This window comes from Pygoscelis adeliae, unplaced genomic scaffold (assembly GCF_000699105.1).
Source record: "Pygoscelis adeliae isolate BGI_AS28 unplaced genomic scaffold, ASM69910v1 Scaffold659, whole genome shotgun sequence".
NCBI classification, from domain to species: Eukaryota; Metazoa; Chordata; class Aves; order Sphenisciformes; family Spheniscidae; genus Pygoscelis; species Pygoscelis adeliae.
In genome coordinates, this window is record NW_008825546.1 from 7,932 (window position 1) to 20,294 (window position 12,363).

Genomic DNA, 12,363 nt, shown 5'->3' on the forward strand with positions numbered 1-12,363 from the left:
CCTCCCCAGGCGCCAGGAGCACAGGGACCTGCCTAAAACAGGCCCTCTTCCCTGGCAATGCAAAACAACTTCTCTGGCAGACAAAGCAAAACACACGGTTGCTCAGAAGGGCAATGCTGGGGCTGGAGAGCACAAGGGGAGAAGAGAAACGATGGGGACAGGCATCAGCAAGGCCAGATAGAGGAAGAGAAGCTTTCAATAGCTGGTGTTTGGTTCCTGTAGTAGATGGTTTCTGAGCCTGCAGGGACAGAGAGGCTGGGTAGAAAGCAACAACCCTAGAAATCCCAGGTCCTGTGCATCTTTGGAGGCAGCAGGGACCAAGTAGCTATGAAGGTCTGGAAATTCCTCTGATACAGCCGTATAGCGACGGCTATCTTCTGTAAGGTATGATCTACCCCAAGATCAAGGGATTCACGGGCAGGACAAGCAAAATGGGGCAAGTGAAGTGTACGGGGGGGTAGGAAGGTTACAGCTGTCAGTGAGCACCGCTGCAAGGCCGAGGGCAGCCAAGCTGATGCATGGAGCGAACAGAAAGCAACAAGCCCAGACAAGCACCAGAAGGAAGATCCTGCCCAGACCAAACACAGAGAGGACAGGAGCAAACAGAAAAAGAACAGAAGAGAGATTTGGCACCTGCCCAAATGTCATCCAATTAAGCCTGCGGCACAGTCAGGTGAGCAAGGAAACAGCAGGCACCGGCAGGCACCCGAATCTGAATGAATGCCGCGAGGAGGAGCTAATTCCACCCTCTCACTGGCAGAGATGTGCAGACAGGCCAGGCGGAGGATGGGGAAGCTGTCAACAGATGAGACCCGGCTCCTGCCACTGAACTCCGGGCATTAATAACTCAGCACCGCAGTGGCACTGTCCTTCCAGGCACGTCTGTGAACTCTGCAGAGAGCGCAAGAGTACCCTCTGCTTGTTCCCCAGGGAAGCAGCCACAGGCAGCAAGGCCTGGCTTGTCCCCCGGGCACATGGGGAGACACGTGCACGCATCTCTGATGCGGGCACGCAAGACTGGATCCATACGCGTGTCTGTAGCGTGTGCTAAGAGCAGGCGCGCAGCGCTGGCAGGCCGAGTGTTAAATGATAGCTCAGGGGCTCCCATCGAGTTGGGACCTCTGATCACCCGCGCCTTCTCCTATCCCACTCAAACCCATCTTGTGGGATCCCCCCTCTGCATCGTGCGGGCCAGAAGCCGCAGCCAGCCCTCACACGGGGTGCTCCCCGGCCACCAGTACCTGTTACTCTGAGCCGCGCTCAGTCTCTTTGCTCTCTTCTCCAGCCAGTCCTCAATGGTGCCAGGCGGGACATCTGCTCCCTCCTGCCGCAGCTCCTTCGACCTCTGCTCCCCTGGTTGAGAGAGAGAGGGCTATCAGACACTCGCGCTGCAGTCTTTTCACTCCATTAAACCCACTGCTCATTACCCTGCATAGGTTCTTATGGTGGAGAGTTTGCAATCTGCCTGTGGCGGCCCCTCCTCCTCCTCCACTGTCCACCTGCCATCTGATGCTTGGCCTCCTCACTGGTGACAGCTCCAGCCAGCCGGAGCTGGGAACAAGAACTAAGCCAGCCAGCACGGTGGCAGTTCGGGCACTTAACTGAGGGGAGTCTGACATCTCCCCCTGGGGTAGATCGTCCTCATCCTCGCCTGAAACAGCCTCTGCTGGCCCTGGGCCGTTTCCAAAGACGTGTCCCTCCAACTGGCAGGAGGGACTTTGCCACCTCTGCCCAGTTAGGTGGGAGTGACAGGGATGTCTGTCCAGATCGATGCAGGTTTGGCAGGCCGCGAGAGTCTGAAAGGTTCAGAGCGCGCGTACAACCAGGAGACGGGATTTCAGAGATGCTGTCAGGTCTGTTTAAGGCGCACGCTGCGTGATGCATCCCCAGCCCCTGCAGAGACAGGGTGGGAGGCTGTCGCCCAGCCCTGCTCAGCCTAAGTGCAAAATCAGAGCAGAGCATGGCAGAGGGAGGGAGGGAGGGAGGGAGGGAGGGGAACAAGTTCCTGCATTTTCTCATGCAAGTTAGGAACGAGCAGGGAAACCGGTAGGAAACCTCTGCTGTCTACCAAGAGACAGGGCAGCCTGAGGTCCTTTCAAGCTTTCGATCCCTCCGTCACCCCAGGGGGGTTGCGTGGGGCAGATGCCCGCAGGCACCCCATCCTGCAGCACCGTCCTCTCCGGGCAGAAGGGCGCAGGGCCAGTGGGGCAGCCCAGCACTCACCAGTCCCTCCCACTGGGCAGAAATCCGCAGCTGCCCAGTTAGCAAAGCTCCCCGGTCCCCGCTCGGCACCGGTGGCAAAGCAGGAAGGGATGCTAGCAGAGAACAGGGTCTAGCACGAGTCCTTGACACGAAGGACACAGTCATGCTCCTGACAGCACATCAGGCAGAGCGGGCTGAGGAGATGCTCAGAGCTATTAGATCTCCAGCCTAGTGGAAAGTTCCCACCTAACAGAGAAGGGAATGTGATACTTTGAAAAACAAACACTGATATTAATGAAAAGGAAGCTGAGGCAGCTGTGTGTCATTCCCTTTTGCCCCGCTCATCAAGCCCCCCGGGGACAAGCGCTTTGAGGGGAACCCTGATCCCATTTAGAGATCAACCCGCCAGCGGTCCCACCCCGGCGGCAGCCACCTGCAGCCGTGCCCACCAGGAGCCTCCTCCACACCTACCCGCCATATGTCACACGTTTAAGGAAAATATTATACGTTTCCAGACAGGGTGTGAAATTAATATTGCTTGGGCAGAGTGAAGGATCACTTCATCCTAGTGGTGGCAACCAATTATTCATCTGCCTGTTGAATATTAATAAGGATGGCAGAAATGCGCTACACAATGAGCAGCCGGAGATGGATAATTTGTCATCCAGCCCTTTCATCTGCTGCTGCTGGGAGGGGTGACGAGGTACTCACTGCCACCACAAAGAAAGCCTGCTGTGGTCCTGATGTCGAGGTGCTGCTCTGCACCCCAGCGATAAGGATATGGTTGGAGACGGGACTGTTCAAGTCTCCTACAGTTGCTCCCAAGGAGCAAAGGCCCATCAGAGCTATTTGGGGTCAACCCAACAGCCTGGCCAGGTGAGGGCACTGGGGAGGCAAGAAGCTCAGTCTGGTGAGCTGGGCACCGCTCAGACTCAGGATTATCTGAATTCAGCTCCCAGGTTAGGCTTTTCCAGCAACATTGGCCACGGCCACTTTATTTCCCTTTGTTCCAGGTTCCTCCATCTAGTGAGCGCCTGGGCACATCCCACCTCAGCAAGGGGACAAGCAGTGGTTGTGAGAGGTTTCGATGAGGCAGGGAAGAAAAACACAGGGAGAAACCTCTCCCACCTCTGCCTACCACCGAAATTTCCTTTCCATCCCACTCCAAGCCCCAACACAGAACAGACCAAAAACTGCCAAAGCCTCTCTGTTTAGAGCAGGGAGCCCCAAGGCCACTGCCCCAAAGCGCCACACCAGGAACTGGTGGGAGCCCACAGGCTCGAGCAGCCACAACGCACTGTCTCGTCCAGAAAAACTCACTGGCTGGCGGGGGAAGACCCCCGACAAGAAAGACATCCAGCTGGCTCCCCATTCACGCAGCTCCACGAGTTACTGCTCCAAAGCACTCCAGCCCTCAAGCTGAGAAGTGAGGCAGCAGGTACGGGCAACTGTCTGGCTCCGTCCACCTTGACACATGCCCATCAAAAAGGCAAATCTTTCGTCTCATCTTCCTCTGAAGCACACACGTTCCATCCAGGGACCACCAGAGCCACCATGAGATTGGAAATACCCCCTGAATGTCGACAGGTATTCCGAGATGTAACTCTGAAACACAATTACCAGCCCTTACTCCTCATACGTGATCGTGCAGCCAGCCAGACTGCAGCGGCAAGACAGGTGTGAAGGTGCTTCCCCCCCTCCTTCTCACTGGGGTGTTTGCTTCAAAGTCTAATTACAGCCAATTAAAAGAGCATCTGTAGTCATGAAGTGCCTCCCTAATGATGCCAGAGTGGGAGTCCAGATTTATCTTCTCTCCCCACGCAACTTATAGCATGAGTTTTCTTCCCAAACAAGGCACCGCTGTATGCAAGATGAAACCACCGGTACCGAGCAGGTCACCCAGCAAAGAGATTTACATGTAATCCTTCAGCTCCCTCCCTGGGCCGGAAGATGTGACAGCCCAAACTCCTCCAGAGCACACGAACAGCGGCAGGCTGCGGCTGAGAGATGAGGTCGATGAGGCCCTGCGATATGAGCAGCTTAAGAAGTTACCGCCCCGCAGCCAAGAAGTGGCAGCCGGCTGCGAGAGCGCTCCTTCTCCTGCCCATCGCTAAGTTAAAACTGGTTGACTACAGCCACCCCCAGCAGGGTCACTCATATTCTTTCAATCGCACGGATATATTGCAAACGCTCACCCAGCTGTGCCCTTACTCTCCCCTCGCAGCTCCGGCTAGCCGGAGCTCACCGCAGAGGCTGGGTTGTGTCAATGCTCCAGCAGAAGTGACGCAGATTAGCGGGGAGCCAATAACTTTAAGCAACAAGATGGCAATTTGACGGTGACTTTTCCTGACATGACTGTACTTAAAATGACAGCCTGGAAGTGTCTCGCTGATGAATGATGCAGCAGATGCAGAAGGCTAACGCTTTGATGCGGTAACAGCTGGGAATATGCCTCCCTCCCTCCTGAAGGTGGAAACTGTTGCTTCTTGATGACTATATTCTATGGGGTGCAGAAGTGCTGAAGCCAAACTAGGACACGCTCTAAGCTGTTATAGAACAGCGAATCATCCAGAAATTTTCCTGCTTAACCCACAAGACTAACACAAACAACAGGGAGGATTCCCTGCATTAAAAAGGCCAAATGTGAAGAATAATGTAATGTTTCCTTTGGCTGTAATAAAAATGCATCATTAGCAAGGGGAGCTCACTGACACAGAACTACCAACACCAAACACTTAACAGGGATTCAGGGACAGGTTCAATATTTACGTGACAAAGAAAGTGCCGACACGGTTTAGCAGTGTTAAAAAAAGTCAGAAAAGGCTTTGCTGTGGTTCAGGATGCAAGCCCACCCCTGAACAAGGGTTAGTGGGCTACACCACTTCACTACAGGATTTCTTTGCACCTTTTCCTGAAGCATCTGCCCCTGGACAAGGGGAGAGACGGGTTCAACGCAGTCTGACAGCTCCTCTGCTTCTACACCCATGCACCAGAGCTGAGGAAAGCGGAGTTAAGCAGCACTGCGGACCCACCAAGAGACCGTCCACTTTTACCCCACCAGAGGCAGAGCATGGTCACCTCCAGCACGGTCACACAAGGCTCTGCACAAAACGGTGAGAGGGCTCTGGAGCTCCCAGGCTCTCAGCTCGTCTCAAATCCCCGACCACCCCAGGCTGCGAGCCTGTCAAAATCTCCCAGACGCTGCGGGTTCAGACGGGAAATCTCTGAGGACACTGACAATTCAGTGAGAGGCAGCCTGATCCAGACCACTGCTCTAACCTGCACTGTATCCTCTCACTGGCTGTGGCCTGCGGTGCCTCGTAGCACAGAAACACCGGGACTAGGTGCTAATGCACACAGGGACATTACTGACGGCGGCGCCCGACGGACATGCTACAAGGATCAGGTCTCCTGTGTGACTAATGCAACCTGCAGTCCGACCTGCCATCCCACAAGCTTGCCTTAAACTCTGCCCTAAGCCTCGCCACCTGAGACACCTTCAGTAGCCTAAGGAGTGGTGAAATGTCCCCGTGACACACCGAACAGTGGCTTGGTTTTTGCAGCTGTTCCTTCCATCCAGTCTACCATGTTATGGGCTGCACCTCTTCTCTACCACGTCCTGCTGAGCTCTTCCCTCCACCAAATCCCTCCAAGCTCCCCGCGGGCTCAACTGATCAGATTTAGAGGTCTGTGTGACGCTCAGCCTGCTCGCTCGGCTCAGACGGGATTTCCATGGAGCAACACGGCGAGAGAGATGAGCAGGATTTAACTCTACAACCAGGCATTCGTGTTAGAGCAGCACAGCCAAGGACAAGGCACCCTGCCATCCCCTGGCCATCGCTCCTTGAAGTCTAATTGTTTAATTAAATGTTTGACTTGGTAATACAAATGCAAGGTTTCCAAGTAATCTCCCAGGAATCAGCTCTCTCACTAGCCAGTTCTCCACTTACACCAGACCCATTTGACAGAAGTCAATATTCAATAACAAGTGTAATTGGCAACGAAACCTGCCCAAGCGCAGAGGAGCTTGCCAGCCTTCCCCTGCAGCTCCGCTCTGCTCCGAAGAGCTTTCACTCCCCCTGCAATAAACAGCCTTCGGTGACTGGAAATGCTACAGGTTCCTGCAAATAGGCTGACATCTTATGCCACCTCCCGGGAGCCCAGCACTTAAACCCCGCAGCAGAGAAGCGTCAGGGAGAGGTTCTGGGCTAGCAGCGGGGAAGAGGAGCGCGGCTGCCAGCCCGGCAGTGCCGCTCCGAGAAGGGCTGGCTGGAGCGCTCCGTCTCCCGCGCAGCCCGACGAGATGGGTTTTATTGACTGCCAGCGGTGTTCAGCGATTGATTCACAGAGTCGCCTCGGGGACTCGCAGACTGACTCAGCAACGGCGAGAACTGGAATAGCTCTGTAGTGCCTGCCTTCCTCCTGCTCCCCCAGGTTCACCAGAGCCCAGCCTCCCCAAATCTGATCCCTCAGAAGGCCAGGAGAGAGTCTCTACCCCACGCGCCCCCCAGATCTCTCATGTATGCATGCACGCACACACACAGACACAGTTTCAACACTTAAGCCTGTTTTTGCCAGTCTATTGGCAAAACAACAGTTGGCTTCAGCTAGCAGTGTGGGCACAAGATTCGCTCAGAAGTAGTTGGGCTGCATTAGGAAAAGCACTGCCAGCAGGTCGAGGAAGGGATCCTTCCTCTCTGCTCTGCACTGGTGAGGCCACGTCTGGGTGCTGTGTCCAGCGCTGGGCTCCCCAGTACCACAGAGACAGGGACATACTGGGTGGAATCCAGCAAAGGCAAGAGACAATGGGCACAAACCAAAACACAGGAATTTCCATTTAAATATTAAAAAAAAACCAACACATTTTTATTGCAAACGTGGAACAGGTTGCCCACAGAGACTGTAGAGTCTCCAGCCTTGGAGATATCCAAAACACAACTGGCCGCGGTCCTGAGCAACCTGCTGTAGTTTACCCTGCTTTGAGCGAGGTGGTTGGGACTAGACGATCTCCAGTGGAGACCTCAACCATTCCGTAAGTTCTCACCAACGCCTCACGTTTTCTCTAACCACCAAGGTAATGAATCCTATAGAGAAAACAGAGCTGCCACCCCTTCCAGGGCAAGGAGGTGGTACTCCCAGAATGAAAAAGTTCAAAAGTGCTCTGAGGACTCGGAGCAGGGGAGCAGCTGCCATTCATCCTCCGCCTGACCTTCAGTTCCACCCAGAGCCACGTGAGCAGAGGCCATTTCTGGATCCAGGACCCCATGTCCTCTCCTCAGGACAACCCAACTGACAGCAGGCTAGCTCTTCCCAGGAGTGGAAGCAGCAGCTCCCTGGTAATAGCAGAGAGGTGGGGGGAAATCAGATCTATAAATTTAAGGGGAAGCGATGTACCAGTGCCCTCTGCTGCTGACAGTTTTTATTCCCTGACTGAACAAAACCCCAAGGGCTCAGAAAGCCCACTCTCTGCTTCAGATGCTTGCTGCTAAGTAGTAACAGCATTGCTCAACTCTAGGTTTGTGCCTGTGCCAGCAGATCAAGAGCAGAAAGCATATGAAAAACTGCAGCGCTTACAGCCACGCTACAGGCTCACATAGCACTGGGAGGCAGGCGGGAGGGATCCACGCTCGGCTTGCTGTGTACAGGCAGCACTGGACCGCAGGCTCTCGCCGCACGACCCCACACGCGCCCCTTTGCAGCCCACACTCCCTGCAGCAACTCCCCCTCCTCAGAGACCCCTGGGCATTTTCTTGTTCAAGGACTCACCTTGAACCTGGGCACTCAGCTTCTCCAGGTCCTGCTCTGTCATGTGGGAAAATCTGCAGTTGGACCCAAAATCACACTGTCCTGGAACAAAAGCCACAGAGCTCCGTGAGAGCCGCACAGACAAGGTCCTCCCTTGTAAGTGTGCATGCAAACCCAAGATCCATTACACGTGCATGCCAGACACACAGGCCCAAGCCCTTCACTCCCTCCGAGACAAACAGACATACCAGGGCTCTCCAGAACAGCCTTGGGCTGGCTCACGGAGGAGCTGCCGGAGCTCAGACAATTATTTCTACCTCAGAAGAACTCACCTGTTTGCAGAAACTTCCGACAAGGTTTCTTTGTTTGCTCCTCTTGCAGGATAGCGGCAGCATCTAGGGGAGACAAAGGACAAAACAGGGTAAAGTTCTCTTGCACAGCAATACCCCGTCGTATCATGGTCCCAAAGAGGTCAGTTGCCTAGTGGGAAGCCATTTTACATGACAACTGTGAACTTAAGGCACAGATAAATTGACAGTTAACAGTCCCTATTTGTACCCCTGGCTTCAGCTTTTCACTGGCTTGCAAATATCACCTTCTTTGCTTTCTGCTTCATGCTTTCTCCCCATGCCAGTAGGGGAAAAGAAGCATGACAGAAAAGTAGGACTCTGCAGCACTTCTGTGCAGCAGAGAAAGACCAGGCAGACTCACAGAGCTCTTGGAAAAGCTCTGTGCGAGGCCGCACAGAACCCTGTGCCGAGTCTCCAGTGGACACCACTGAAACGGTCCTTCACCTCCCGGAGACGTCCTGGGGAAAGCGAGCCCCAAAGACACAGCAGTTCCCATAGACTGTACGAACTTGCACTGGCTGATGCCAGGCCACAGAGTCTGGAGACAGGAGGAGATGAACGCCCTAATCAGGGATGGGATGAGGAATTTTATCAATCGGAGGGAAATCAAGGGTTGCAGCCCGGTGAGAAGAAAAGTGCTAGGTAATCTGCATCACTAACCCAGCTAGAACTGTGCCGGGCTGGGGCTGTTGGTCCTCCACTCTCGAGAGCCTTTCCAACTTCCATGTAGGGTTAAGCGGACAGCAGAGCCACCCAGAGCTCCGCAGTGTATTCCTTGCCTATCTAGCCAGGAGACAAACACAGCCTGAAACTCCTGATCCTGAAGAACCAGAAGGAAGCAGAGGAACACACAGGCAACGGTTTCACAATCAGCTTAACCCAAAACTAAGTCTTTGCTGCTGCCAAAATACACAGTCCTGCTCTCAGGACCCTGGACACACATTCCCACCATATTCCTCGGGCTGGTACGGGTAACTGGGTGGTGAGCCAGGTCAGAGCGCTGAGCTGGGGGAGGACAGCCCTGTGAAACAGACAAAGGACACAGGGCTTCCCGCCAGCACATCCTGACACAGCCTCCAGCCCCAGAACTCCATTCCCCTCCTCTGCCAAAGCCCCGACGCATCTAGCCCTCCTCCTCTGCTCCCCGCCTTGGCTAAGATAGGTTTGAGCGTACCGTGCTTTGAGCTGCTTCCCCAGCCCCCTCACCCTTCTGGGATCGCCAGTCAAGCAGTCGCATCCTCAGCCTCTCCTGCGGCCGCCCTCAGAACCAACATCTCCGCCCAGTGCAGAGAACTGCTGCCAGCTCCCCGCCCGTGCACACAACACGTGTGTACAGCCTGCCTTCCAGCCCGCTTTCTCCATCAACGCACATACACACCTATATTCCTCGCTCCTCACACGTCAGAGATCAACTCTGGTTTGCAGAAGGCACCTAACTCACCTTCAGAAACTATAACTCACTTTGTTCTCAGGTCTCCTGTCTCAGATTTACCCGTGATGCCAAGAGAGTTTTATCTGCAACTCCTGTGCTCAGAAATAACCTCCCTATCTCTTCCACCTCATCTCAAGTCCCAGCTGACATCTACAGTTTCCCCTTCCCACATCCAGACACATGAGGGTTTTGCCCCTGAGACCGCTTGACAGCAACAGTATCAAGTCCACAGTTTACTGGCACAGACAGTCTGAATATAAATCATCAGTGCTGATTTATTTTATCTATTTCCCCTCCCCCCGACCTCATCCATCACCTCCCCGGTCCCAGAAAGGGAGTGGCAGACACTTGGTAGTACCCACCTCGGAATAAGTCGTACCAGACTCTCTTAGCCCTGAGATGCTGCACTCCATTGAGGTGTTTCTTCCTGTTGTGAAGGTTGTCCTGAAAGGACCTGTCGCAGTAGTCACAGAAGTATCTTTTCCCCATCTCTCTTCCAGCAGAGCAGCGTCAGTGTGGCCTGGCAACCATCAGCCCTCAGCGCCCAGCCGTGCCTGCCCTGGCCATGGAGGAACCGAGATTTACAGCGCCTGCTTCCAAAGGAGAAGGACTCAAATCATTTAGGGTTGGCAGACAGAGAAAGAGGTGAGACCCAATAGTACATACTCTTGTCCATCAGAGACTGGTGAGGCAGCATCTGCTGCACGTACACAGGAGAGCAGGCTCGGATCTGCATTTCTTACCGTTACCCAAAGCAACAATGTCTCTGCTGAAAGAATTCTCCTTCCCTGAGCGTGCTGGAGTTCAGATCACACAAAGCAGGGGTCCCAGGGAGCCAGCCACCCCCAGCCACCACCTGCACCAGGGAAGGTGCAGCAGAAACCATCCGATGTGCAAACAGGAGGAGCTAGAGGTCCATGCCACAGACTCCACCCGGGGCCCCAGGACTTTAACCCCAGACAACCTCCACAAGCTGCCATGCAAGAGGAAGGCAATTCCCCCATGTCCGTCTCTACAAGGTAAGGAAGAAAGTCAGCAGCTCCTCAAAGATGGGGAAAAAAAAAAAAAAGCCGACCTCACCTGTACTGCAAGTGGGAAGCTGCATTACAAACACGGAAGGACATAACATTTCGTTCAGGTCACCTAGCCACCTATTTACTCCTGCACGTCAAGGACTGCTCTCCTCATCCTCCCCAGCCTACGGCAGCAAGACGTGTCTGCTTCGCCGAGCACAGCACTTGCAATAACTAAGATCGCAACAGCCTTACAGCCAGGAGGAAAGAACCCCCAACTCCACGGCCACCGAGAGCAACCTGGAGACGCCCGGCCCTTCTCCTCCCACAGGGGAGAGGGGCTCATCACACATGTATTTGTAGTCCGGAGCCTCTGCTGTGGAGCATCGAGAAGTAACAGGACAGAATTTGGGTGCTCTCATCTGTGCTGGGCCTGGAGCAGCCCAGACCCTGGTAGGGCAGATGGGGTTTGTGATTAAGTGCAGCCCTGTCCCCGTCGGCCGTCCTTGCTGGAGGTGCAACAGATACCCAGCAGGAGCTGTAAGTTCTCTCCCGAGTGAAATAAAGGTGCCTGATAAATGCCAAAGATGGATGGACTGCGAGATAAACTCCAAAAGCAATTCTCTCCAGTTTTTGACACCTTGACAGCCAAATGCGTTTAAAAAATGGCACGGAGACCAGCGCAAGAAATAAAGATTTTATAAATAAAACAGGGTCAGGATCAATCACAGTCCCCCTAACGATTCCTCAGAATCAGCGGGAAGAGCAGCGGCAACAGGCAATCCCTCAGAGCCGAGCACGCCGAGCTCAGGCAGCTCTGCCAAGCCCTCCTGCCAGCCGTCCAGCCTGGCTATCTCGCGAGCGGCTGCGCCAAACTCCCTTCCTTCCCCCGCTCCCGAGACCTGCCGCTTCAAAATCAAGTCCCCTGGAAATCTCTCAGGCCTCATGCCGCGAGTTAAAACACACTCTCCTCCAGCTGCATTCAATGGAAAGATCTTCCGATTTTTTTGAATCGGCTTGCAAACCTTCATGCTGAAGGTAAAACGTTGAGAGACTCGACTGGACTTGAAATCTCTTTGTTTTAAGGCCCCTTCCTTGTTCTCCAGGTGAAATACCGTGTCGGGAGGTGGTGCTGATCAGCCAGCCAGCGCTGCCCGATGCCACCGCACGCTGCTTCACCCGCAAACACAGTCAGACCTGGCTCCTGCTTGGAGGGTGTCACTCGGCTCTGGAGGGCTTGAGGTCTGAAATTGTCCCACTCCAGCCCAAGAAACCAAAGCCGAGTGCTGCTTAACGAACGTTATGCCGTAATTTCCCCCCATCCTTTACTAGATCATCCCAGAGTTTGGCAGCCAGCTTTGCTGCACTGTGGTGGGGCTGCTGGAGTCCAGAGGGAACGCTCCTACCCTCAGCGCCTGGCCCACCGGCAGGCTCTGCTGTGGCTTTTAAGTATTGAAAAATCCCCCTTCCGCACCTTACGCCACAGCCTCCCGAAGTTTCTGGTAACATAAAAGCTTCCCGCTTCAGCTGCTGGCTCCCGCGCTCCACCTCTGCAGAAGCGGCTGCTGAGAACGGGGAAAACAAATGAGATTCTGCAGCGGTCCCACACAAGTTTCCACAG

General features: G+C 54.4%; 1 protein-coding gene across 1 annotated transcript in view; it reads right to left on the minus strand.

Annotated features, from left to right (window-relative positions):
• ZMAT5 (zinc finger, matrin-type 5) overlaps window positions 1-10,315 on the minus strand; it is a 13,032-nt gene extending 2,717 nt beyond the window's left edge. Inside the window, exons 1-4 of the mRNA XM_009332029.1 lie at window positions 10,092-10,315; window positions 8,280-8,342; window positions 7,969-8,049; window positions 1,242-1,353 (exon numbers count right to left, since the gene is read on the minus strand). Coding sequence (XP_009330304.1) covers window positions 1,242-1,353; window positions 7,969-8,049; window positions 8,280-8,342; window positions 10,092-10,218 — 383 coding nt within the window. The 5' untranslated portion in view covers window positions 10,219-10,315. The remainder of the gene's footprint in view (window positions 1-1,241; window positions 1,354-7,968; window positions 8,050-8,279; window positions 8,343-10,091) is intronic.
• Window positions 10,316-12,363: the final 2,048 nt, after the last annotated feature.